General features: G+C 35.5%; 3 protein-coding genes across 4 annotated transcripts; 2 read left to right on the top strand and 1 right to left on the bottom strand.

Annotated features, from left to right (window-relative positions):
* The first annotated feature begins 5,706 nt into the window (after positions 1 to 5,706).
* On the top strand, positions 5,707 to 8,510 carry LOC111790743 (plastidic ATP/ADP-transporter-like). The gene is made up of 5 exons (XM_023671774.1): positions 5,707 to 6,626; positions 6,964 to 7,218; positions 7,332 to 7,475; positions 7,557 to 7,904; positions 7,983 to 8,510. The coding sequence occupies exons 1-5, from the start codon at positions 5,853 to 5,855 to the stop codon at positions 8,346 to 8,348; spliced, it is 1,887 nt and encodes a 628-aa protein (XP_023527542.1). The 5' UTR covers positions 5,707 to 5,852; the 3' UTR covers positions 8,349 to 8,510.
* An 868-nt stretch (positions 8,511 to 9,378) lies between these two features.
* On the bottom strand, positions 9,379 to 12,782 carry LOC111791189. Its single transcript, XM_023672438.1, has 7 exons — positions 12,541 to 12,782; positions 11,701 to 11,816; positions 11,498 to 11,616; positions 11,257 to 11,419; positions 10,930 to 11,156; positions 10,474 to 10,795; positions 9,379 to 10,376 (listed from the first exon to the last, which is right to left on the bottom strand). The coding sequence occupies exons 1-7, from the start codon at positions 12,697 to 12,699 to the stop codon at positions 9,416 to 9,418; spliced, it is 2,067 nt and encodes a 688-aa protein (XP_023528206.1). The 5' UTR covers positions 12,700 to 12,782; the 3' UTR covers positions 9,379 to 9,415.
* Positions 12,783 to 16,107: 3,325 nt separating this feature from the next.
* Positions 16,108 to 25,386, top strand: LOC111789776 (pleiotropic drug resistance protein 1-like). 2 transcript variants are annotated; one of them, XM_023670458.1, is made up of 24 exons: positions 16,108 to 16,427; positions 16,831 to 16,951; positions 17,055 to 17,143; positions 17,386 to 17,470; positions 17,819 to 17,978; positions 18,107 to 18,183; positions 18,288 to 18,341; positions 18,458 to 18,548; positions 19,059 to 19,360; positions 19,436 to 19,717; positions 20,426 to 20,742; positions 20,837 to 20,997; positions 21,751 to 21,854; positions 21,929 to 22,067; positions 22,149 to 22,205; positions 22,281 to 22,408; positions 22,981 to 23,313; positions 23,390 to 23,680; positions 23,753 to 23,836; positions 23,902 to 24,035; positions 24,104 to 24,331; positions 24,412 to 24,577; positions 24,657 to 24,911; positions 24,993 to 25,386. In XM_023670458.1, the coding sequence occupies exons 1-24, from the start codon at positions 16,129 to 16,131 to the stop codon at positions 25,248 to 25,250; spliced, it is 4,215 nt and encodes a 1,404-aa protein (XP_023526226.1). In that variant the 5' UTR covers positions 16,108 to 16,128; the 3' UTR covers positions 25,251 to 25,386. The 2 variants fall into 2 exon arrangements, with proteins under 2 accessions (XP_023526226.1, XP_023526225.1); XM_023670457.1 differs by having other exon boundaries at positions 24,406 to 24,577.
* Positions 25,387 to 26,024: the final 638 nt, after the last annotated feature.

Below are 26,024 nucleotides of genomic sequence, written 5' to 3'. Positions count from 1 at the left end.
GGGATTTACACACCCAAAATTACAAATTTATTTCTCGTTTCTCACGATTAGCACGTGCCAATAAGTGAAATTTTTAGTTTTATTTTAATATATAAAAAATAAAATTTAATGAAATGCTATTCTTATGATTTAGTTTTATACTAATTTTTAATGTATAAATAAATATATTATTGGTGTCTAAAATAAAAAAATAAACATAAATTTTAATTTATATATATTGGCAATTACTCACATGTGATGTAAGTGTTTATATATTTTATAATTTATGTGAATTTGAAAATTAATTTTTTTTGGTAAAATTATTTAAGCATTGAGATAGTTTATACTCTATAAATAATTATAAATTTCCAGGATAGAATGAAATCTTTCTCTAAGAATAAATAAATAAATAAAAATCAAATAGTAATGTGTAAATATTACAAAAATAAATTCCAAGCTTCCATCGATTCTATAATGTTTTTTTTTTTTTTTTTTTTTTTTTTTTTTTTTTNTATGAATTTATGTTTATTATAGATTTTTTAAACAATAAATTGAATAATTTTCAAATTATTTAATTAAAATTGCACTTAAAAACTTAAAATTTCATCCTTCTAACACAATCTCATTTAAATTTTGAAATTTAAAAATCTAAATTGAAGTAAGATCTTAGGATCGTCTCAAACTATGTCCTGTAAATCGCAAAGGTGTATTAAAAGTTATATAAGTGGACGATTTATAGGTATGCATTGAACCAGTAAATAAGAACTAGGATGCACTGAGTCTCAATATTCTATTGTACATTCGAAGGATGTACTAAGTCTCAATATTCTATCGTGCATTCGAAGAGACCAGGTAGTACTTAAAAGTATTCAAAGATCAATTTTCAAATAGGCTTGATTGGACATTGAGTTTTAAAGTGCTTCCTTCATTAACATTTCCATTTACATATCCTATAGTAATAGTTTGAACGGAAAGTTGTTGAAGGAATTGAAAGTTGTGGAAGATTTCTACCAAATTCTTCAAATAAAATTAATGTGTTTGTATCATCAGAAAAAACAATCTTGAAACGTGATACCAGTAGTTTTGAGAAGGATTCCCACAATTTCCAACACATTTGCTAGGGTCATATGCACCTCTGTAGTCACAAGTAGCATTGCAACTACCCTTGCTAGCAATGAAAGAAGGCGTAAATTGGCATATGCTTCGCCCATTTACCCATTCCTTGCATGCCCAACGTTACTGGATCATTTTCTAAAGGGGGGGTTAAACGCTTGTTTTGTACCATGTCATAGGCCTTTCAATAGATTTTTTATCTAAAGCACCCCATTTCGAGAATATTGAATTGTAAAGTTGCTTCCTTTCCCCATTTAATCCTAACCTTATAAGACCATAAATTTGATAACAAATCGGTTCTAACATTTCCATCTTTAGTTAGATATATGGTGGCACCGTCAATTCCTGTTAGATACTTTGTCATAAAATGCATCGTAATTCTTAAGCCCAACTATGGCGCTCAATAGAGATATGGCGTTGGTTCTCAATTTTAATTGAATGGATTTCTCAAACATATAACTCTTCCCATTGTTGGACCCAATGTACCTTCTATGTATGAAAGCATGGAGTAGATAACCTTTTGTATTCACTTGGAGAGTCATGTTTTGAAGAGAAGATGTTAAATTTGCTTCGAAATTCGTCATTTACCTATCCATAGTGATTCTTTTTGTTCCAAAAGAAGGTTTGCCTTAAAGTTACCATTTCTTTGTAGAGTGTCTCTCATGGGCTCTCGAGCCCAAGTCCACAAGAATTGTGCATTTTCCTTCTCATTTTGCTCATTCACAAACAAGATGTTTGAGAATTAACCATTGCGGTGTTGCAAACATCAAGAATTCGAGTTCCCAAAAGAAGGTGTTGCAATCATAAGACGTTGTGATGAATGAACCTTTTGATGTTCTTCCAAAGTTGGTGCCTCCATAATACATATAATAATCGTTAAACACACTATAAGATTGAAAAAATCTTACCACAGAAAATGCTACAACTTCTGCCGTTCTTGAACCATCTCACCCAATTTTCAATAAATATCTTTGGGCTCATAGGACTGTTATGGCAATAGAATCCGTTGCATGTATTAATAATAGGATGTGGGGCATCACTTTGTTGGCACATGGTCCACGAAATGCCAATATTTGAGAGATTCAGCCATTTGAGCATACAAATTGAAATATGCTTTTCTTGCATCTCCATAAAGTGTCATCACATTTCCATACTCGCTCTCTATTTGAGATAAGATTATCGACCCTCCTTGTAATGCAAAGAGGTTGACTTGTCTACACATACTCACTATTTGTTAATGTGAAAATTTGTATTTCATTTTTGTAGACTTAGTCCTCAGTTCGTAGTTCTCTAACCCTACTTGTCAATCGTTGTCGCAGCCTTACAGACCTAATAGTAATTTTGAAAAGAGTGCATATTATAAATACCCAATAAGTAGTCTCCTCTCGATGTCGGTATGCATATAATATATAGTAACAACAAACAAAATCAAGTGGCTCATCTATTTTCAAAAGTAGGGTTTCTCTCTCGTGACTTCCCCTAGACCAAAATCGTCTAACTCGTACATTTGTGAATAGTTTGAATAAACCATGGACCATATGCAATGGCTACTAATCTCCGTGAAAAATGAAGCAATTAAACATATAAACATGAGATAAATGTTTAAAAGAATATTGTTTTTTAGGGTACGACGTTGTGATTGGAAAAAAAAGGAAAGAAATAAAAGAAATCAGCATCGTCCATTTCTTGTGGCTGTCCATTTAATTTTAGTTTATGTGTCCTTTTTTAGCTGTCCATTTCTTTTAAAAGTACCAACACTTAAAAAGATTTTCCAAATATACCTGTTATTCTTGAAATGTTATTTTATTTTATTTTTTTTAAATAAAATTTTAAAAAATATTAAGAACCAAACATTTGCGGTTAGTTCAACCGACCATATGATGAAATTAATGAAAAATTCTATATAAAAAAAAAATTCTTGTAAACTTAAATAAACTAAAAATATCAAATATCAAAAAAACGTTACGGCACCCAAGTCAGCCGTATTTGACGATCTAAGCTTCAAATTTGATTGGAAATTCAAATTTTTAGTCAAATTTATAAATTTCAATTTGGACCAACCCAATTACATCCTTATTTTTAAAAAATAAATAAAGAAAAAAAATTGAATAAAATATAAACTTTAAATTAGGACTTAAAAAAATAAAAAATGAAAATTCAGCTTTTTAATATTAGGAGATTATTAGGTTCAAATATGGTGAGCGGAAGGGAGGAGGGGTGGGTGGGGGGTTGGCTTAGCTTGCAAGCACCACAAACAAGTTTCCCAAAAGCAATTTCTCTTCCAAAATTTATTTGTTTTCTTCCAAATTTCAGTTCCCAAAAGCAATAAATAATACTAATAATAATAATTATTAATAATTAATATAATTAATAATTAATAATTAAATAATTAAATAATTAAATAAGCAGCGCTTATTTTTTTTGGGGGGGAGCTTGTCTTTTACTGTTTCCGTGTCATTCACTTCTTTACTACACCGACAAATCCACCTCTCCTTTTCAGAAGGAGTTTCTATTTCCAATGACAATTATTTCTTATTCTTATCTCTATTTCTATTTATATATATAATTGTTTTATGAATGAAAATTGTAATGTCTCGAGATAAATAATGTTCTAGATTTATGTGACAGATTAATATATATATATATATATATATATATATATATATATATAATATTATAAGATATATAAACGGGTTATATTATTTATTTGAATGCTTTATTCGAGATGCCTAGAATAAAGTACTTCAAAATAAAATATTTGCAAAACATTAGAAATGTTATCAAAATTTAATATAAATAAAGTATATCCAACCATTTTATTGCAATATTTAGTTTTAGATAATTAAGTATTATTTATTAGTTTATTTTTAAATCAAATTATCAAATTTTAAATTTAAATTTTATTTATCTTTATCCTTGAATAAATGATTTTAATATAATTATATAAACTTTTGGTGGTAACTATTTAGTACATTTTAAACATGATGAAGTAAAAGTTGTTAGTTGAGATATACTTACAAATTTAATACAATTATAATAATTTATTAATAAAATAAAAATAATGAGATATAAAATAAATTGTTATAATAGAATATTTTAATTAATTTTATTAGTTATAATTCATTATTATTAATTGCAATTTTAAGTTTAATTCAAAATTATGATATATTAATGAAGGACCGAATTAAAATCACTAAATTAGTCCTAGTAATTTATAATGTTGAAAATTAACTTCTTTTATAAGTTTATTAATCCTAATTAATTAATTTATACTTAAAAATATCGTTAACTAATTAATTAATAATTTTACTAAAAAAGTGGTCCATTTATTCTATAAAATTTTATTTCTCAAAATATTTAAATAAATTATTATTCATTCATCATAACTAACTATATTAATTAATTAAGTATATTCAAAATAAAATAAATTAAAGAGAGAATATTTTAGCTGTCTGTGCAAAACCACGCCGGGTGCAACGTCAGCACTCCGTGTACCCTACTGCTGACCTGGACTCCAAATCGTGGAACCAGTCATCCTACTCCTTGCCAATAGCGGGGTGGGTGGGTTTTTTTTTTTATTTTTTCTTTTTAATATATATTATAAAAATAATAGTAATACCTCTTCTATTTATTTTAATATTTATTTCACCCTTGAAAAAGAATTAAAAAAAACTTATTCACTGATGAAAAATAATCTCTGGTAACTTTTTTTTTACATTTATCTTAAAACGATTTTTTTTACCTAGATCGAGTGGGACCTCGTAAGTCTCGGGACATAAATTTATTTATTTATTTACAGAAAAAATGAAGAAATAAATGAGATTGTTGTTGTTTTTGGTGGACAAAATAATATTCCATTGTTTTGTAGCTCAAATTGCAAAAGAAAAAGGGAAAAAGGGCAAAAAAAAAAGGAGCGTGGCACTTTAATGACCATCTGGCAAAAGCTCACAAATATCCTAACATAAAGGGTATTTTCGACATTTCCATTTCCTAATTTGACTTTTATCTTTATTATTTTATTTATTGCTAACCATACATTAATTTCTTTTAACCTTTTTCCACAAATTAAAACACACAAAATCTTTATTTTTTAAAGCACAAAAATATCATTTTAGGGTTTTAATTGAATTTTTATAATTCAATTTTTACAATTTTTATTTAAATAATGCTAAGCTATAAATTTAGGGAATGAACCAAATCAATTATTTTTTTCCCCCAAAAATGAATTAAATTTATTTTTTGTTTTGATAAAAAAAAAAATAAAAAATTGAATTCACTAAATATTATATTATGATAAAAATCCAAACTTTTTTATTTTTTATTTTTGGTTGAAAACAAGGAGAGCTAACACTAACGGTTACAATTTGGTCGTAATTTGAACTCATCAAACTCCAAACACTCTGATGAACAATTTTACCCTTAAAATGACTGATAATAAGATGAAAAAAAAAATAATAATAAATAACCAACTTGCGAGAAAAATCTTGGTCTAATATCATTCCTTCCGTTTTTTTCCGATTTTTTTTTTTTAATTTTTTTAATTTTTAATTTTTAATTTTTTTTGGCTGTTTGTTCTGTGAAGAGGGTTTTTGATTTCAGTTATTTGTATAAAAGGAAAGATATTTGTACGCTCACCCATCCTTTGCAATTCATTTGCTATCTTCTTCTTATCTTCCTTATCTCTGCTCTCTTATGCTCTCTTTTTGAAACGCCAATCCATTTGGGGGTTTTTTCAGAAGGGATCAAAGAGAGACAGAGACATGGAAGCTGTGTTGCAGGGCAAAGGGCTTCTTTCTTTTCCCCCAAATCCCAAAACCCGCAGTCTATTGCCTTCTCATGGTCTTAAACAAAGGATTTTATCCACAAATTCCCGTAATCTTTCTGGGTTTTCTCTTTCCTCAAATGGGTTTCAAAGATTTCAGGGATTTGTATCGAAAACCCCTTCGTTTTCTCCCAAACAACGAGTTTCTCTAATCTGCAGGGCTGAAGCCGCGGCGGCGGCGGCGGCGGCGGATTCCGATGGTTTGTCTACGTTTGGTGAAACTGAGAACCCCAAATTTTTGGGGATTGAAGTTGAAACCCTCAAAAAGATTATCCCTCTTGGGCTTATGTTCTTTTGCATCCTTTTTAATTACACAATTCTTAGGGATACGAAGGATGTTTTGGTTGTGACTGCTAAAGGTAGCAGTGCTGAGATTATTCCATTTTTGAAGACTTGGGTTAATTTGCCTATGGCTGTTGGGTTCATGTTGTTGTACACTAAGTTAGCCAATGCGTTGCCTAGACAGGCTCTGTTCTACACTGTCATCGTTCCATTCATTGCCTTTTTTGGGGCTTTTGGGTTTCTTTTATATCCTCTTAGCAATTATATCCACCCTCAAGCTTTTGCTGATAAGCTTCTCAACGCGCTTGGCCCGAGGTTCCTTGGCCCTCTTGCTATTATGAGGATTTGGAGCTTCTGTTTGTTTTATGTGATGGCTGAGTTGTGGGGAAGTGTGGTGGTTTCTGTTTTGTTCTGGGGATTTGCCAATCAGGTAAAGATTTCTAGAGCTTTATCATTTGATTTTGATTCTTGAATCTAAATTTTATGGTTTATGATGTGGTTTTTGTGTTTTTGTTTGCTGTTGATGATTTTGATCTTGTTTGACTGCGGATTTGATGTTGTTTTTTTGTTCCTATGTTTTGAGTTCTTGTTTAATATCTTTGTACTGCTCTGAGTGTGCTGATATTCATTTAGTTCTTGAGCTTATGTTCTTGATAGGTTTATTGAATCTGTTTGTGGCCAAAATAAGTATGAACAATGTTTAGCAAGTGGAGTTTGAAAGGATTGGCTCTTCAATTTTGTCTTCTTTGATTGTCATTTCTCTGCAGATTACCACTGTCGACGAAGCGAAAAAGTTCTATCCCCTATTTGGACTTGGTGCGAATGTTGCCCTTATTTTCTCGGGCAGAACCGTGAAGTATTTCTCGAATATGAGGAAACATTTGGGTCCTGGAGTTGATGGATGGGCGATATCTCTGAAAGCAATGATGAGTATCGTGGTCGGTATGGGGCTTGCCATTTGTTTCCTCTATTGGTGGGTGAATAAGTTTGCTTCTCTTCCGACCCGTAGCAAAAAGAAGAAGGTAACGTCTTAGGAAACATATGATATTAGCCCCTGGCTTTCGCATTGCTCGGGCAAGTCTTACTTTGGCTAATGATACTCATGTCAGCTCATGATTCTTGCATTCATTTACAGGAGAAGGTTAACATGGGGACAATGGAGAGCTTGAAATTCTTGGCATCTTCGAGATACATCCGGGATCTTGCCACTCTGGTGGTTGCATATGGAATTAGTATCAACCTCGTCGAGGTTACATGGAAATCGAAGCTCAAAGCACAGGTTTGTTGCATCTGAAATTGGAATGTCTGTATATCAATCAGCTTGTTGTTCTGTAAATAATACCCCTTTCCAACCGTGCAGTTTCCGAGCCCGAACGAATACTCTTCTTTCATGGGTGATTTCTCTACCGCTACTGGAATAGTAACGTTCGTAATGATGTTGCTAAGTCAATACATATTCAACAAATATGGATGGGGAGTTGCAGCCAATATTACACCCACAGTGCTTCTCATTACTGGAGTCGCTTTCTTTTCGTTGATTTTGTTCGGAGGTCCAATCGCACCTATGCTTACCCAGTTCGGAATAACTCCGCTTCTTGCTGCTGTTTATGTGGGTGCTATGCAAAACATCTTCAGCAAGAGTGCTAAATACAGTTTGTTTGATCCTTGCAAAGAAATGGCTTACATTCCTTTGGATGAGGATACCAAGGTATAATTTCATGACTTGTTCGACTCAACGAACTAAATCGTTACTTGAGAACTCATTTTTTTAATGCTCGTCCTTCAGGTTAAAGGGAAGGCCGCTATCGACGTCGTCTGCAACCCATTAGGCAAGTCTGGAGGCGCTCTTATTCAACAGTTCATGATCTTGACATTCGGATCTCTTGCAAACTCAACTCCATACCTTGGAGGTGTCCTGTTGGTTATCGTCCTGGCATGGTTAGGAGCAGCTAGATCGTTAGACAGCCAATTCTCAGCACTGCGTCAGGAAGAAGAGCTTGAGAAGGAGTTGGAAAGATCAGCTGTGAAGATCCCGGTTGTGTCGCAGAACGACGGTGACAATGGCTCCCTCTCAGGTCGCTCGCCTTTGAACCCCACAACAGGTGATTCTGCAAGCAGTTCATCTGAAACCTCAGCACCCACCAACGCTTAGATTTGTTATTTCATTGCTAATTCAAACAAACAGGGAGAAGTTGGTTTGTTTGGGTCAGAATTTTGTGTTAGTTTCGTAGAAATAAGTAAGCAAAGACAGTATGATCCAACTTTTTTTTTTCCAGAATATATTTTTCTTTCTCAATATAATTTAATCCTCCTATGCATATGCATTTTAAAAACTGTGTCAAAAACTGTGTCAGTGGAACAATATTGGTTGAACAATATTGGTTAGAGACAGGTTTGAGCGGTTACAAATGGTATCAAGTCACCAAGTAGTCTGTCAGCGAGATCGCTAGCTCCCAAGGAGGGTGCGAGATCGCTAGCCCCCAAGGAGGGTGCGAGATCGCTAGCCCTCATAGAGGGTGGATGGTGAGATCTCACATTGGTTGAAGATAACAAATCCCACATTAGTTGGAGAGGAGAAGGAAACTTTCCTTGTAAGTATGTGAAAACTTCTCCGAATAGACGCGTTTTAAAATCGTGAGACCGAATGACCCAAGTCCAATGACCCAAGTCCATCCAGCAAATATTGTGTTCTTTGGGTTCTCTCTCTTGGACTTTTCCTCGAAGTTTTTAGAACACGTCTACTAAGGAGAGCTTTCCACAATTTTATAAAGAATGTTTTGGTCTCCTTTCCATCTATAAAGAATGTTTTGTTCTCCTTTTCAACCGATGTAGATCTTACAGAGAGGTTGACAACTTTATAAAGAATGTTTTGGTCTCCTTTCCATCCATAAAGAATGTTTTGTTCTCCTTTTCAACCAGATCTTACACAGAGAGGTTTACGACTTTTTATCCAACCAGGTTTAAAATATTAAAATAAATAAATAAATTTTGGAGTATTTACGTCACACCAAAAAAGGCCTTGTACAAACATAACCGAGAAAGGCATTGTACAAACATAACCGAGAAAAGAAATGTCACTAAATCTTTTGCATGGTGCGCCTAAATTCCCCGACTTATTGGCTTTTCAAGAGATTAGAAAAGGAACGGGAAAAAAAAAAAAAAAAAAAAAAAAAAAAAANCAAGACTTACAAACCGTGGCATGATGGAAACAGGCAAGTTTCATATCCTTACTGCCTTCTTGAGTGTCTTGATAGAAGACTTGAAGAAGCTGTTTCTCGCAGCAGCATCTTCGCCGTCGACATCATCATCATTCCCACTTACCATTGGTTTCTTTCCCTTTTTCATTCCCAAGACCAGAGATGGTGAAGATGGGATTCTCCTGAACATCCTTGCACTCCCCCCGCTCACTTCTTTTTCTCTTTTGCTGCCTTCAGTTCCTACATTTCTGTCTTTCCTCTCTTCTTTGTTTTGTTCTTCTGTAGTCGTCAACGTCAAGACCTCCACCTCCCTCTGTGAGGAGTTTGCATTCAGTTTTGTGCTTATTTCTTGAGTTGTTCTAGTCCCAGTTTCTTCTTCATTTTGGAGATCTGCATCTACTTGGTTTTCCTCGAACAGCATTTGAACCCACTTCTCGATATTTCCTTTCCCGCGTTGTTTTCTACTCTCGTCGTCTTCTTCTTCTTCATCGACATCCGAATCTTTCTCGAAAGAGAATAGCATGTCATGTCTCTTTGCTTCTCCTATGTTTAAATTTTGAAGCCTTTGAGTAATTAAGCTTCCTTCATCCAGTGGAATAATTGCTTTGTCCTCATGGTTACCATACTTCTCCATGGCCAAATCACTTCCATTTTTGGACAAAGCAGATTCAGAAACTCTTTGTTCTTCCTCTAGAAACAGTCTCAGCTCTTTGTGTGTGGATGTCGTTGGCTTGACTCCGGGCAGAAAGAAAGTTGGAGTCTTGTAGTCTGTTTCTTCCAGTAACATATAATCCATTCTTGATCTTTTTCGAGCCTGTTCGTGTTCAGGCCTCAGCTGTTTCTCTAGCTCATCTCTCTGTCTGTACTTCTGGTAGAGATCTTTCTCGGCAGCATCGCAAATTGCCTTCTGTGCTTCAAGCCTGGCCATTAGCGCATTACTTGCTGCTTGGTTTAGTCTCAACTGCTCCTTGTAAATGACACTCCTACAAGAAAAACAATCACATTGCCAAGTTTAGTCTATTTGGACAATAATCCGCTTTGCACGTTGATTTTTGCAATGAGGGAAGTTATGTAATTTACTGGTGCATGGTATCCCGGATCATCTTCTCCAGCATCGTCTTATGAGATGATTGTGCCTCGGCTAATCGCCTACACTTCTCTGCCCTTCTTTTATGTTTAATTAGTTTCAGTTCCAAGTCCTGAATTGTAAGCTTCTCTTCTTCATTATTGAGCTTCATATCATCCACTTCATCATCCACTCTCTGTATTTCTGCCTTCAGCTTTGCCATTTCATCTCTTTGTCTTAGAGAATCTCTGGCCATGACAATGGCTTGGTATGGGTTCGTAACGAAGTCCGGGTTTTCATTCTCTTTAAGAAGTTCTGGTTTCACTTTTCGTGCAGCTAACATTAATAAAAAGTAAAAAAAAAATCAATGTTATCAAACTTGACAGATTCAAATATTTACTGTTATTATGAAATCAAAATTTAACTTTCCAAGAGCAGAGAGAAAATGAGAATAGTTTTATAGAACTAACCAACTATAGGGAGACTTGGTCTTGGTTGTCTATTGTAGTCCAACGATCTCAAAGGTGATGAAGAATCATAGCATTCTGTTCGAGATAAAACTATGGCAGCTGGAGCAAAGCCGAGTCGCTGTTTGGCTTCCACGAAATGTTGTGGAAAAGAATGAGATTGAACCGTCTGTGAAGTATTCAGCTCTTCGTTTTCACCTTCAAAGAACAAAAAAGAAAATGCTCTGCGCCTGCCATCATTACATCATGAAAATACGTACATATTATCATCACCAGCTTGCCATTCATGAACTCAAATGAACATCAATCAAGAAATTAAAGCAAACCCACCTGAAATCTGAGTTGGATGAAGCAAAGATGGATAAAAACTGGTTTACAGTGATACCTAATTGAAAATCCCACCATGGAACTAAGAACTCTAACTTGTGATGCTTCCTCTTGCAGGCTTGCCATTGTAGTATTCGTAAATTGCTTGGTACAGTCAGTCCTCCTCCTGTGTTTCAGCAAAAGAACTATGAGGAAGAGAGAAAGAGAGAGAAATTAACAAATTTAGAACAAAATAGAAGCATACTTGAGCAAGGAAACCAATGATCAATATCCCAAGCAAGCGGTGAAGCAGAATCAGCATGATAATAAAGAACATTGCCGTAATGGTCAACTCGAATTACTGCAGGATCAAAGCCAGCATTCCTGATATAGCAGAAACTAGTTGCTTGAGAATAGATACATACAAAAGCTTTTAGAAATTCCACAAATGGAAATTCAGCTATTTACCCGAGATGATTGAGTTGCTTCCATAAGAGGCTGACAAAAAGCTTTGGCTTCGCTGTAGGCTTTGCCTTTGGATTTATTATTGGAAACAACTGATCTAGCTCCCTTGCTGTTGCGGTCTGAAACATTATGCAAAAACCATCAATATAATGAAGAATCAATTTGGAATTTAGGCAAAAGAAAAGTAAATTTGTTTGAAGTTATGAGCGAATCCGCTCTTAGCCATTCGAGCACAATTAAAGACAATAATGAAATTCAGAATGAGAGGTTTCGGTTTCTGCAAACATTGCTAACCTACTCATATAGATTCGAAATACTTTTGAGATTGCAGAATTCATGTCATCTCAAATCATCCCCCCGCCCGAAATGGAAATTTCGAAGAGGAATTGTCCAGAAATCCACAAACATTGGCAAACAGAAATGAACTAGGACTAGTCGTGTAAAATTTCCCCCAAAATAACAGAAAGATATCAATCCCTAAAACGTTTAATCAAGCAATTCAATTCTGCAAACATTGCTAACCTACTCATTAGATTCGAAATACTTCGAGATTGCAGAATTCATGTCATCTTAAAACATTCCCCCGCCCGAAATGGAAATTTCGAAGAAGAATTGTCCAGAAATCCACAAACATTGGCAAACAGAAATGAACTAAGGACAAGTCGTGTAAATTTTCCCCCAAAATAACAGAAAGATCTCAATCCCTAAAATGTTTAATCGAGCAATTCAATTCTCTGATATTGTGAATTCAAATAAGAAAAACACTAAAATCTCAATTACGTTCATTCGCCTCAAGTTTCCATCACATTAAACAAACAAAAAATCGAAAATATTCGTTTCTACCTCTTGTTTCTTCAGACCATACGGCGTGAAAGTGAAAGGAGGACCATGAGTGTACAATCCAGCTTGTCGATCGCGGCAGAGCTTGGCGTAAGCGTGCGGGTGGCCGACAGCCTCGTCGATCGCCATCTCTTCTTCACTAAACAAGCAATTGTCGGCCATTATCTTCAACCCTCTTCGTCTTCTTCGACTCAGATGAGGACACTGAGAGGAGCGTAAGTGCTACGAAGATAACTGTTCTTTTTTTAAAATTCTCTTACGTACCAAAAAGAACCCAACGGTCGATTTTGGATTTAATATCGTTTTTTTTATAATTAAAAATTGTATTAAAAAATCAGTTGCCACGTAGACGAAACGGTGCGGAGCGGGGTAAATATAATGCTACTAGATTTTGGATGGCCCACAATAACCAAATGGGCCGTATTAAAGTATTTGGGCCCAATTGATGATAGCGGTAAATTTGAATTAACAAATTTAAATTCAAACTTTATTTCAATCATGAGGAGGAGCCTTGTTTTATTTGAATCTCAATTACCCAATTTTTTTACTTTGGAGTATAAAAGATTAAAATATATCAATTTTTACCCAATGTTACCATCTTACCTTTAAAAAATATTAATTTTTTTTTTAATTTAAAATATTAGTATGATATAAATTTCGATACAATTAAAAAAAAAAACGACATTAAAATTAAATTTTGGTTAAAATTTGTGAGTTTCGACAAAGTTAATAGTTCTTTTTAATGAATTAAATTTATTTTTACGTTGTAGGTGAATATATAAATGTAACATTTAACCAAGTTTAAAATCTAGGTCTGAAAAGTGAGATACACGTGCATGTGGATGACCTTTAAGAAAATTGTTCCCCATACATTTATGAACTGATGTGCATTAAATTTAAGATGACTATCTATTTATGAATTGGTGGCTAAAAACCGAAATAAATACATCGATTGAATGGTTAAGACATCTATATCATGTCAAAAAACGATATTCATGTTTAGGGTTAGTAGAAGAACTCATTTTAATGGCCAAGAAAAAACCCATGAATTTCTGAATTCTAATAATTTTAGTGGTGAAGCAAAAATTTGTGAAATTTTCAGTCCTTTTCTCCTCATGTTTCATGCTCTACTATTTCATAGCAAAATTCAAAGGATTTGACATTTTCTCGTAAACGTATTCACAAAGCTCACGAGGAAAACATATTTAGTATGCCCAACATAACGTCATCTCTTAAAGTACTTGTTCGGTTTTAATCCGCTCATCTGAATTCATAATAGGATTTTTACTCCCTAATATTATTTCATCTGGCTTCTCGAGCCTATTTCAATGATTGAGTTTATAACTTTCAGTTCCTTTTAGCTTACCCCAATTATAGAGATTGAGAAAGTTACCTTCTGTAAATTTTATTTACAGCAAAAGACTTGACTTAGAGACAAAATGTAAATTTGAAAACTAATTTTGAGATAAAATAAACTAAATTTCAAAATACAGGTGCTCAAATAATATATTTTATCCGTAAAGGTAGTCAAATAAATAAAAATACTTCTATTTATTTATTTTTAAATAATAGAAAAATAGTTTTAATTTAATTTAGGTAAGATATTATAAATCATTTTCATTTCATGTTTCATGTTTCATGCACGAAGGAAACTTCACATATTAATTAGGGCTTTTTAGTCCACAAAATGAATTAAATGTTATCTTTTTCCAACGGTATGAAGTTGACATTTAAAATATGAATGAATTGGCCTTATTGATAGGTATGTGACGCTCGAGTAAAAGAAATACATGAATGAACTGAGATCACATCCGAATGAGAGTAATCTTAAGAATATGATAGTTAAAACAAATTTTTGGAAACTGAGAGTGATTGCCTATGTCAGTGGGTCAATGGTAAGAAATTCAAAATTAAGTGCGCTTAGTTTGAAATAATTTTATATTAACTGACCTCGTAAATTTTTTTTTATAAGAATCATATGAGTGAGAATAAAACGTTATAAAAGAACTTACGTTACTTTGTAGAGATAGTATTAGCTATTAGAAGTAATTTGAGATAAGCACGGAATGTTCGACTTGTGCTCATTATTTCATTTATTGTTATAATTTATTTATCTTACTTCTTTTTTGTTTGATACATTTTTTTAATATTTTATCATAACCTCCATTCATTTATAACATACATGCTTACATAATTTCTATCAAATCTTTTGTTGTTAACATAGCTTATATAGAGGTTTATGCATCATAGACTATCGATATCATAAATATGATTCTACAACATGACATAATTACATTATAATACAACATAACACAACACGACATAGCATACATAGCATAGTCTAACATAACATAACAATCATAATTATGACACGTGCAACGACCACGAGGCACATGTCATATACATCATACAGTTTGTCAACCAAGCCAAGAGTAGAACTACTTACTTGATTGGTCTAGGCTGAAGTTACTAAATATTCGTAGAGCTAATCCAAATCTGCTCTTCGATGTCTGATTCAACCTATTAAGATTCACAACATCGAGTCAAATTATTGAGCTTAACTCACCTAAAGGTTTCAATCCATCAATCTAATTTTCAACTAAAAAAATAATTTAAATGGAGCAAACAAGGGTCCTACTGACCTCACGCACTCCCAACAACATCAAAAGTAGCTTCATAAGGGTTGAAAATGTAAGAAAAGAGTCCAAGAAGTCCAACCGACCCAGATAAGTCGAGCTGGAATGAAAGCTGCGCGAGCTGGAGTAAGCCGAAGATGAGTTGCGACTAAGAGACGGCTGGTGTCACAGTCATGTTCGTCCAGAGCGTGTTGCTCATGGCCGCATGCCCTTATCACACCTAACACTTTATTTAATTCCATGTTGTATTGTCTTACTATTGTATTTTCTATTTGTACGACTACTTGAACGAAGAAATAACATAGATTATGGGTGAGACTAAGGTCAGTTGGAGATCTAAAAAACTCCAGCGCCTCCCTAGAACTTTCACGATTTTTCTAACAACAAACAATTTTTTTTCTTCACACGTTACAATCTCGTTAGTTTCTCAACATTACCGTCAATATCGTATAACACTATATTAATTAGTTATACCAAATTAAAATACTCTCTACTCTACTCTACCTAACTAGCTAAAAGCATAAGAAGGAAGAAAAAAAAAAAACGAAGACCAAAGCGGTACCCTTCTAGAAGGGCAATAGATGGTGCAATTAATTTTCATTGAATTGAAGTATTGTTGAGATGCAATGAATTTGAATTAAATTGAAATGATTCTAAGTATAAATATATATTTTGTTCCATCCTAGTAGAGATAAATAGATAATGTAGATTAAAAATTAAAATTTTATTCACTAAGTTAGGTTAGAAATGAATTAAAATTATATTTAGTGATATAAACTTTATACAAGATAATGTGGTTGGGTATATAGCTCATGGGATACTTTATTCTAATACACTATTTATTGCGAACCTAATTATTAATCTTTGAACAAATAATATATTAAAATTTCGGCCTATAAATACTCCAAAATTGAATCCCATTTGTTGGGGGGATTTTCAGTTGTTTTGGATTGAAATGGATTTGGGGATTGGGAGTTCGTTTAGGAGCAATGGGAGCTTCAGAATGGATGCATTTTCAAGATCATCGGCGGCGGAAGAAGACGAGGAGGCTCTGAAATGGGCAGCCATTGAAAAGCTTCCGACGTTCAGACGTCTGAGGAAAGGGTTGGTGACGACCTTGGAGGGCGCCGCCGATGAAGTGGATATCATGAATCTTGGGCTTCAAAACAGGAAGAATTTGATGGAGATGTTGCTTAAAGTTGCTGGAGAGGATAACGAGAAGTTCTTGCTCAACCTCCACAATCGTCTTCACAGGTAAAATGTTAGGAATCACGACCCTCCATAATAATATGACATTGTCCACTTAAGGCCTATGTAGCCCTCGGACAACCTCTCCTTAATCAAGATTCAAATTCTTTCTTTGGATCCTTCGAACAAAGTACACCCTTTGTTTCACACATGAATCACTTTTGACTACACTTTCGAGACAAACAAATTAAGGGCATGACTCTAATACCATTTTAGAAATCACGACTCTCTATAATGATATGATATTGTTTATCTTGAACATAAGTTCAAAAAATCTCGTGACAATTGAAATATATTTCTTACTTATAGACTCCCTCCCAACAATCTTCGACAATAAATTTACTCGTTGATATTTCCTCTGATTTGGTGGATGTTTTGTTGTTTGTTTTTGTTTCCTTAAAATTGTCAGAGTTGGAATCGAATTTCCGACAATTGAGGTTCGGTTTGAGCAATTGAATGTGGAGGCGGATGTTCATGTCGGAAGCAGAGCTCTGCCGACAGTTGTCAATTTTACACTCAATATGGTGGAGGTAACGTTATAATAATTAATCAAATTCATAATCTTTTTAAGGATTATATATATATATATATATATATATATGTAATTATTTTTTTACTGCTTGTTTTCCAAAGGGTTTGTTGGGTTACCTTCATCTGTTTTCCGGTGGAAAGCAGCAGTTAAAAATCCTTCGTAATGTCAGTGGAATCGTCAAACCTGGAAGGTTAGAACACAATATAATATTTTTTATTAAAACCTTCAAATTCGTAAAAAAGAAAAATAAAGACGAAATTTAACCTTTTCCGCTATCACTATTTCATCTTTCAAAAGGTACTGTTAAAATTATTTACCTAATCAATTTTTACTGAATGATTCAGTTAAGTGGTAACAAAAAAAAAAAAAAAAAAAAAAAAAAAAAAAAAAAAAAAAAAAAANAAATTTTTTATTGTTTAATTATTTTGGCAGAATGACACTGCTGTTGGGACCTCCAAGCTCTGGAAAGACCACTCTTTTATTAGCACTGGCAGGAAAGCTTGATCCTCGAGTAAAAGTACATATCTACCCTTCTATTTTCAAAACAAAATTTTTAATTTTTAATTAAGCGGATTAAATTTTATTTTGCTCCCTAGTCCCTACAATTTATGATATTTAACATTTCAGTCCAATTCTTTGCATAATTGTTTATAGATGTGTCTACTTAAATATTTGTTTTTATAAATCTCACCTAACAACTTTGGATTTTTGCCCAATGACCCAGTTAAAATAAATTCAACTAAATTACACGTTAATTTAATTTGAAGTTTATATTATTTGGTTCTTGAAGTTAAAAAAATATTAAGTTACTAATTGATTCTAAATCTTTCAATTTTATGTTAATTAAATTTGTAAACTGATTTAGGCAACGGGAAAAGTGAGCTACAATGGGCATGGAATGAAGGAATTTGTACCGCAGAGGACTGCTGCGTACATAAGTCAATATGATCTTCATATTGGAGAAATGACTGTAAGGGAAACATTAGCGTTCGCTGCACAATGCCAGGGCGTCGGCTCCCGCCACGGTTTGTTATCCCCTTTCTACCAATATTTAACACCTCCTCTTTGCTCAAATGCTTATCCAATTAGATTTTAGGTTCATGTTCTGTTCATTAAAATTTTAGATTCTAAAATGGGGTACTATATTTTTCAGACATGCTAGCAGAACTGTCAAGGAGAGAGTTCGAAGCAAATATAAAGCCCGACCCTAATATTGATACTTTCATGAAGGTTATATATATGATAAAATTGAAGAATAATGAATTTATTGTGTTTTTGGGCTGTTTGATTGAAGATGTTAGTGACAGTAACTTACATAGGGAGTTTATTTCCAGGCTGCTGCGACAGAAGGTCAAGAAGAAAGTATGATGATAGATTATATCCTGAAGGTAATATAATATATATATATATATATATATATATATATATATATATATATGTGTGTTTGAATGAAGATTTGGAACATGATAGATTAAATAAAGAACTGAGTGTTGAAATGATATAGATTTTGGGATTGGAAGGATGTGCGGATGCAATGGTTGGTGATGAAATGATAAGGGGAATCTCGGGCGGACAAAGAAAGCGAGTCACTACAGGTAATTCAATGATAGAACTCTTCACAATGGTATGATTTTGTCCACTTTGAGCGTAAGCTCTCATGGCTTTTCTTTTGGTTTTCCTAAAAAGCATCATACTAACGGAGACGTATTCCTTACTTATAAACCCATGATCATTCCTTAAATTAGCCAACGTGGGACTCCCTCCCAACAATCCTCAACAATTCTCCCCTTGAACGAAGTACGACATAGAGCTTCCCTTGAGGCCTATGGAGTCTTCGAACAACCTCTCCTTAATCGAGGCTCGACTCCTTCTCTGGAGCCCTCGAACAAAGTACATCCTTTGTTCGACACTTTAGTCACTTTTGACTACACCTTCGAGTCTTACAATTCTTTGTTCAACATTTGAGGATTCTATTGACATGCCTAAGTTAAGGGTATGACTCTGATACCTTGTTAGGGATCACAATTCTCCACAATGGTATGATATTGTCCACTTTGAACGTAAACTCTCTCGATTAACAAGTTTTGTATTGAACTGAAATACAGGTGAGATGCTAGTTGGGCCAGCAAGGGCTTTATTCATGGACGAGATATCTACTGGACTTGATAGCTCCACCACGTTTCAAATAGTGAATTCATTGAGGCAATGTGTTCATATTCTCAAAGGGACTGCAGTTCTTTCGCTTCTCCAGCCAGCACCAGAGACTTATGAGCTTTTTGATGACATAATTCTTCTCTCAGATGGCCAAATTGTTTATCAGGGTCCTCGTGATCAGGTGCTTCATTTTTTTGAAACTATGGGGTTTGTTTGTCCTGAGAGGAAGGGTGTGGCTGATTTTCTTCAAGAGGTAAGCGTAACTTTCACGTGTTGTTGAACTCAAAATAGAACGTAAAAAACGAGCTATCTGACGATGTTTTTACAGGTGACATCAAAGAAAGATCAAGAACAGTATTGGAAAAACAAAGAGGAGCCTTACAGCTTCATTACTCCTAGTGAATTTTGTGAAGCATTTCAATCATTTCATGTTGGCAGAGAACTTGGCGATGAACTTGCCATTCCTTTTGATAAGTCTAAGAGCCATAGAGCCGCTTTGACAACCCACAAATATGGAGTTGGAAAGAGACAACTCTTGAAAGCTTGTTTCTCTAGAGAGATCCTTCTAATGAAGAGAAACTCCTTCGTCTACATTTTCAAACTCTTTCAGGTACCAATGTTTTTGTGAGATTCCACGCTGGTTGGAGAGAGGAACGAAACATTCCTTGTAACGGTGTGGAAACCTCTCCCTAGTTAGGGGAAATCTAAAAAGGAAAGTCCAAAGAAGAAAATATTTGCTAGCAGTGGGCTTGAGTTGTTACAAATGGTATTAGAGCCAGACACCAAGCAATGTGCTAGCGAGGACGCTAGGCTCCTAAGGGAGGTGGATTGTGAGATCTCACATCGTTGGAGAGGGAAACGAAACATTCCTTATAAAGGTGTGGAAACCTCTCCCTAGTAGACCCCTTTTAAAACCTTGAGGGGAAGCCCAGAAAGGAAAGCCCCAAAGAGGACAAAATCTGCTAGCAGTGGGCTTGGGCTGTTACAAATAGTATCAGAGCTAGACATCGGGCAGTGTGCCAGCGAGGACGCGAAGCTCTTAAGGGGGGTGGTTCATGAGATCTCACATCGGTTGGAGAGGGGAACGAAACATTTCTTATAAGGTGTGGAAACCTCTCCCTAGTAGATGCATTTTAAAACTTTGAGGAGAAGTCTGAAAGGGAAAGCCGAAAAAGGACAATATCTACTAGCGGTGGGCTTGAGTTGTTACAATTTTTCAATTTAGTCCCTCTTGTTTCAAAATTTTCAGTTTAGTCCAAATATAAGAACAGAAGATGATCCTGTGTATCTAACACGATTCCTTTTTGGGGTTTTTCAGCTATTTGTAATGGCTCTAGTTACAATGAGTGTGTTCTTAAGAACTGAGATGCATCATGATACAATTGTGGATGGAGGAATATACACTGGTGCTTTGTTCTTCTCAGTTATTATGGTTATGTTTAATGGGTTATCAGAGCTCTCATTAACCATAATTAAGCTTCCTACTTTTTACAAGCAAAGGGACCTCTTATTCTATCCTTCATGGGCTTATTCGCTTCCCAATTGGATCCTCAAGATTCCTTTTACTTTCATTGAAGTTGCTTTGTGGGTTGGAATCACCTACTATGGCATTGGATTTGATCCAAATATTGAGAGGTTAGCAAATACAATGTGTTCTCTCTATGTTCATTGTGAGATTTGTGAAGATTTTCTTTCCTTTTTTTTTTAATTGGAAACAAAAATGCTGCAGGTTTTTCAAACAATTCTTGCTGCTTTTACTAGTAAACCAGATGGCTTCTGCACTATTCCGGTTCGTTGCTGCATTGTGTCGGAATTTGGTTGTTGCGAACACGGTTGGCTCTTTTATACTCCTGACCCTCTATGCACTTGGCGGGTTTGTCCTGTCTCGAGGTACGCCACTGCTGTACATAACAAAATGTCTTAGTTTAGGTCTCTTCGATACAAAATTGAAAGTTGAGATGTTTAGTAAGACATTTCCTAAAGTTTAAGAACTCAAGAGATGAGACTTCGAAAGTTTATGTGAGATCTCATATTGGTTGGAGAGGTGAACGAAACATTCCTTGTATAAGCGTGTGAAAACCTCTCCCTAACAAACGTGTTTTAAAACCGTGAGGCTGATGAGGATACGTTACGGGCCAAAGAGGACAATATTTGCTAGCGGTGGGTTTGGGTGTTACAAATGGTATCAAAGCCAGACACCAAGCAGTGTGTTAGCAAGAACGCTGGGCCCTCAAGGGGGTTGGATTGTAAGATCCCACATCGGTTGGAGAGGAGAACGAAACATTCCTTATAAGGGTGTAGAAACTTCTCCCTAGCAGACATGTTTTAAAATCGTGAGGCTGACGACGATACGTTACGAGCCAAAGAGGACAATATCTGTTAGTGGTGGGTTTGAGTGTTACAAATGGTATCAAAGCCAGACACCAAGCGGTGTGTTAGCGAGGATGCTGGGCCCTCAAGGGGTGTGGATTGTGAAGTCCCACATCAGTTGGAGAGCAGAACGAAACATTCCTTACAAGGGTGTGGAGACCTCTTCCTAATAAACGCATTTTAAAAATCCAAAAGGAAAAGCTTAAAGAGGACAATATCTGCTAGCGGTGGGTTTAAGATGTTATATGGTCTTATTTGCTTTCTTTTGTGCAGTGGACATTAAGAAATGGTGGACATGGGGCTACTGGATTTCACCAATAATGTATGCTCAAAATGCTATAGTTGTAAATGAGTTCCTTGGAAAGAGTTGGGCAGATGTAAGTTGTTTGAATGCTCTTATTGGAATGGTTGGATCATTGCTCTTATGCTTTGTATTCTTCTTTGTTTCTAGGAAGCCTTAGGATTTATTGTTTTGAAGTCCCGTGGATTCTTCCCAAATGCATATTGGTATTGGATTGGTGTAGGAGCTTTGCTTGGCTATACCTTTTTGTTCAACTTCTTGTTCACTCTCGCATTGTCGTTGCTCGACCGTAACCATCTCGACCTCTAGACAGCTTTATAAAATGTATATCTAACAGCTTCAGATTAACATCTTAGAATTGGTTTTGCAGCATTTGGGAAGGGTCAAGCTGTTAAATCAGGGGAACCAGAAGACATTGACAAAAGAGGTACTAATAATGTTGTAATAGTTCAATAGGAAGTTTTGTGCTGATACTCAATTGCTTGGCGTCCTGCTAATTCAGGGGCCTCAGCTTCTAGTACTGAAATGGATTTACAAGCCAACGCCCAAAGGAGAACAGGAATGATTCTTCCATTTGAGCAACATTCAATCGCATTTAAAAATATCACATACTCTGTTGACATGCCCAAGGTAATTTAGTGTAACAGCCCAAGCCCAAGCCCAAGCCCACCGCTAATAGATATTGTCCGCTTTAGCCCGTTACATATCGTCATTAATCTCACGGTTTTAAAACGCGTCTACTAGGGAGAAGTTTCTACACCCTTACAAGGAATCTTTCGTTCCCCTCTCAAACTGATGTGGGATCTCACAATCCACCCACCTTGGGAGCCTAGCGTCCTTGCTAGCATACCGCATGGTGTCTGGCTCTAATACCATTTGTAACAGTCCAAACCCACCGTTAGCGGACATTGTCCTTTTTGGGCTTTCCCTTCTGGGCTTTCCCTCAAGATTTTAAAATGCGTCTGCCAGGGAAAAGTTTTCACACCCTTACAAGGAATGCTTCGTTCCCCTCTCCAACCGATGTGGGATCTCACAATCCACCCCTTGAGGCCCCAACATCCTAACTAGCACACCGCTCTGTGCCTGACTCTGATACCATTTGTAACAAGCTAAAATGGACAATATCTACTAGCGGGTATCTTTATTGACTATATTAAGCCTATAATATGTTCATCCTAATGATCTGAAATGGGGTTTTCCAGGAGATGAAAAATCAAGGTATTGTAGAAGAAAAATTGGTGCTACTGAAGGGTATAAGTGGAGCATTCAGGCCAGGTGTTTTAACAGCTCTAATGGGAGTGAGTGGTGCTGGTAAGACAACACTAATGGATGTCTTGGCTGGTAGAAAAACAGGCGGTTACATTGAAGGAAGCATCAAAATATCTGGTTATCCAAAGAAGCAAGAAACATTTGCTAGAATCTCAGGTTATTGTGAACAAAACGACATCCATTCTCCTCATGTTACCGTCTACGAATCCTTGCTCTACTCGGCATGGCTCCGTTTACCTCGTGAAATCGATTCCGAAACTAGAAAGGTGTTGAACTTAAACTATTACATACTTTTTTAACTGTTGTTAATCAAATGTATGCAACTTGTTATGAACAAAACAGATGTTCATTGAAGAAGTGATGGAACTTGTGGAATTGAAGACATTGAGGGATGCTCTAGTTGGATTGCCAGGCGAAAACGGTCTGTCGTCCGAGCAGCGCAAGCGACTCACAATAGCAGTGGAGCTTGTAGCAAATCCATCCATAATATTCATGGATGAACCAACCTCAGGGCTCGATGCAAGAGCTGCAGCAATCGTCATGCGAACTGTTCGAAACACAGTCGATACTGGAAGAACTGTCGTGTGCACCATTCATCAACCGAGCATCGACATCTTCGAAGCTTTTGACGAGGTAACACACCATAGAAGAATCAATGTATATAGCAAAACGAAGAAACTTATAGGTATGAGCTGTTTCTTGCAGCTGTTCTTGATGAAACCAGGAGGCCAAGAAATATACGTTGGTCCATTGGGTCGCCATTCTTTTCATCTAATAAACTACTTTGAGGTAGGATTATTAATGTCTTAATAAAACCATTCAAAGCTCTATAACATTATATCTTTGTTCATAAGGAAATCAAAGGAGTTGCTAAAATAAAGGATCAATACAACCCTGCTACATGGATGCTAGAAGTCACTTCCCCAGCTCAGGAACTAGCTTTAGGGGTTGACTTCACAGATTTGTATAAAAGCTCTGAACTTTATAGGTAATCCAGCAATATTGGATACCACTATTGCATAACTTGGTATTGACGTTTTGAAACATGTTGAACAGGACGAACATGATGCTAGTCGAAGAAATGAGTGTCCCGACGCCGGGTTCGAAAGACCTATATTTCCCAACTAAATACTCGAGATCACTTTACACACAATGCATAGCTTGTTTATGGAAGCAACATTGGTCTAATTGGCGTAACCCCTCGTACTCGGCCGTGAGATTACTCTTTACGATCGTCATTGCGCTCATGTTCGGAACAATGTTTTGGGACCTCGGTTCCAAAAGGTAAGTTTTTGACGCATCGTATGCTAAAGTTGTGACGGTTTAGTCTCTATACTTAATGAGTTGCTTAATGAAAGGAAAAGGCAACAAGATCTATTCAATGCTATGGGTTCAATGTACACTGCTACTCTGTTCCTGGGAGTTCAAAATGCTTTCAATGTGCAACCAGTGGTTGCCGTGGAACGAAGCGTATTTTATCGCGAAAGAGCGGCTGGAATGTACTCGGCGTTTTCGTACGCATTCGGGACGGTAACAATGTCGTTCTATATCTAAACATATGAAAAATTCTTTAGCAGACAGTGAAGAATTATCCTACTTGATGTTACAGGTGCTGATAGAACTCCCATATGTTTTGGTCCAAGCAGTGGTTTACTGTCTCCTAGTGTACTCAATGATTGGATTTGAATGGACCGTGGCTAAGTTCCTGTGGTATTTGGTCATAATGTACTTCACTTTGCTGTACTTCACTTTCTATGGGATGATGGCTGTGGCAATGACACCAAATCATCACATTGCTTCAATTCTCTCCTTTGCGTTCTTTGCATTATGGAATCTCTTCTCAGGATTTGTAGTCCCGAAACCGGTACGTTACGTTATGTTTCGGTTGTGTGTTCGAGTTTTGTTTTGTTTGTGTTCTTATTTTTTCTGGCATATGAACTGACAGAGGATTCCAGTGTGGTGGATATGGTACTACTGGGTTTGTCCCGTGGCGTGGACGTTATATGGATTAGTTGCCTCTCAATTTGGAGATGTTAAGGATGTTCTTGAAACAGGAGAAACTGTGGAAGAATTTGTTAGACTCTACTTTGGTTTCAGACATGATTTTGTAGACATTTCTGTTTCTGTTGTTGTCGGATTTGGTGTTCTTTTTGCTTCGGTATTTGCTATCTCTATCAGCATTTTTAATTTCCAAAGAAGATGATAATGTTTTAGGTGGTATGTTTTGTAATGTGTATAACTATGTAGAGGGAAAAGGGAAAAAGGGGGAAAGAAAATGTGTAGAATTAATGTTTGTATTTGAATGTTCATCAAATAAAATTATGAGTTTTTGTTTTTAATTTGACCCGTTCCACGCCCACGTGCATTGTTTGGTTTGTAGTGTTTTTTATGCTGTTTTTGTCGAGTCATTCTTTGCGAACATGAGAAGAACGTCCTCCAAGACTACTTGATAGATGGCAGCAAGAGTCATCTCCCCTTTGGTTAGAGAATTTTGTCAAAGTTACAGAGTTATCAAAGCTTTGGTCTAAGCGGTTGGCATTAGTTAGAATTTTTTCTCGCAGTTTGAATGATGTATGAAGTTGTTTGAGATGTTTCCATTTGGTTGATTCAAGTTTCCATATTCATCAAGTGGAGCGTTGTAATCATAAGATGTCGTGATGAATGGACCTCCTGATGTTCTTCCAAAGTTGGTACCTCTATGATACATGTAATAATTGTTAAACACGCCACCATATTGAAAACATCTTGCCACAGAAAATACGCTACATTTTCGACAGTTCTGTAAGGGTCTTTGTTGCCCCATTTTTAGAACTATCCCACCTAATTTTCAATAAAACATCGGCTTTTACGATTGTTAGAAGTAAAGTTATTGCAATAGAATTCAGGGAATGTGTATTCAAGATAGGTCTTTGTTAGCACATGATCCATGAAATGCTATGTTGAGAGATTCAACCATTTGAGCACACCAACCAATTGA

The sequence above is a fragment of the Cucurbita pepo genome, chromosome LG03 (assembly GCF_002806865.2).
Source record: "Cucurbita pepo subsp. pepo cultivar mu-cu-16 chromosome LG03, ASM280686v2, whole genome shotgun sequence".
Taxonomy (NCBI): domain Eukaryota; kingdom Viridiplantae; phylum Streptophyta; class Magnoliopsida; order Cucurbitales; family Cucurbitaceae; genus Cucurbita; species Cucurbita pepo.
Note: the sequence above shows the minus strand (reverse complement) of the source record. Positions and strands in the feature narration are given on the sequence as shown.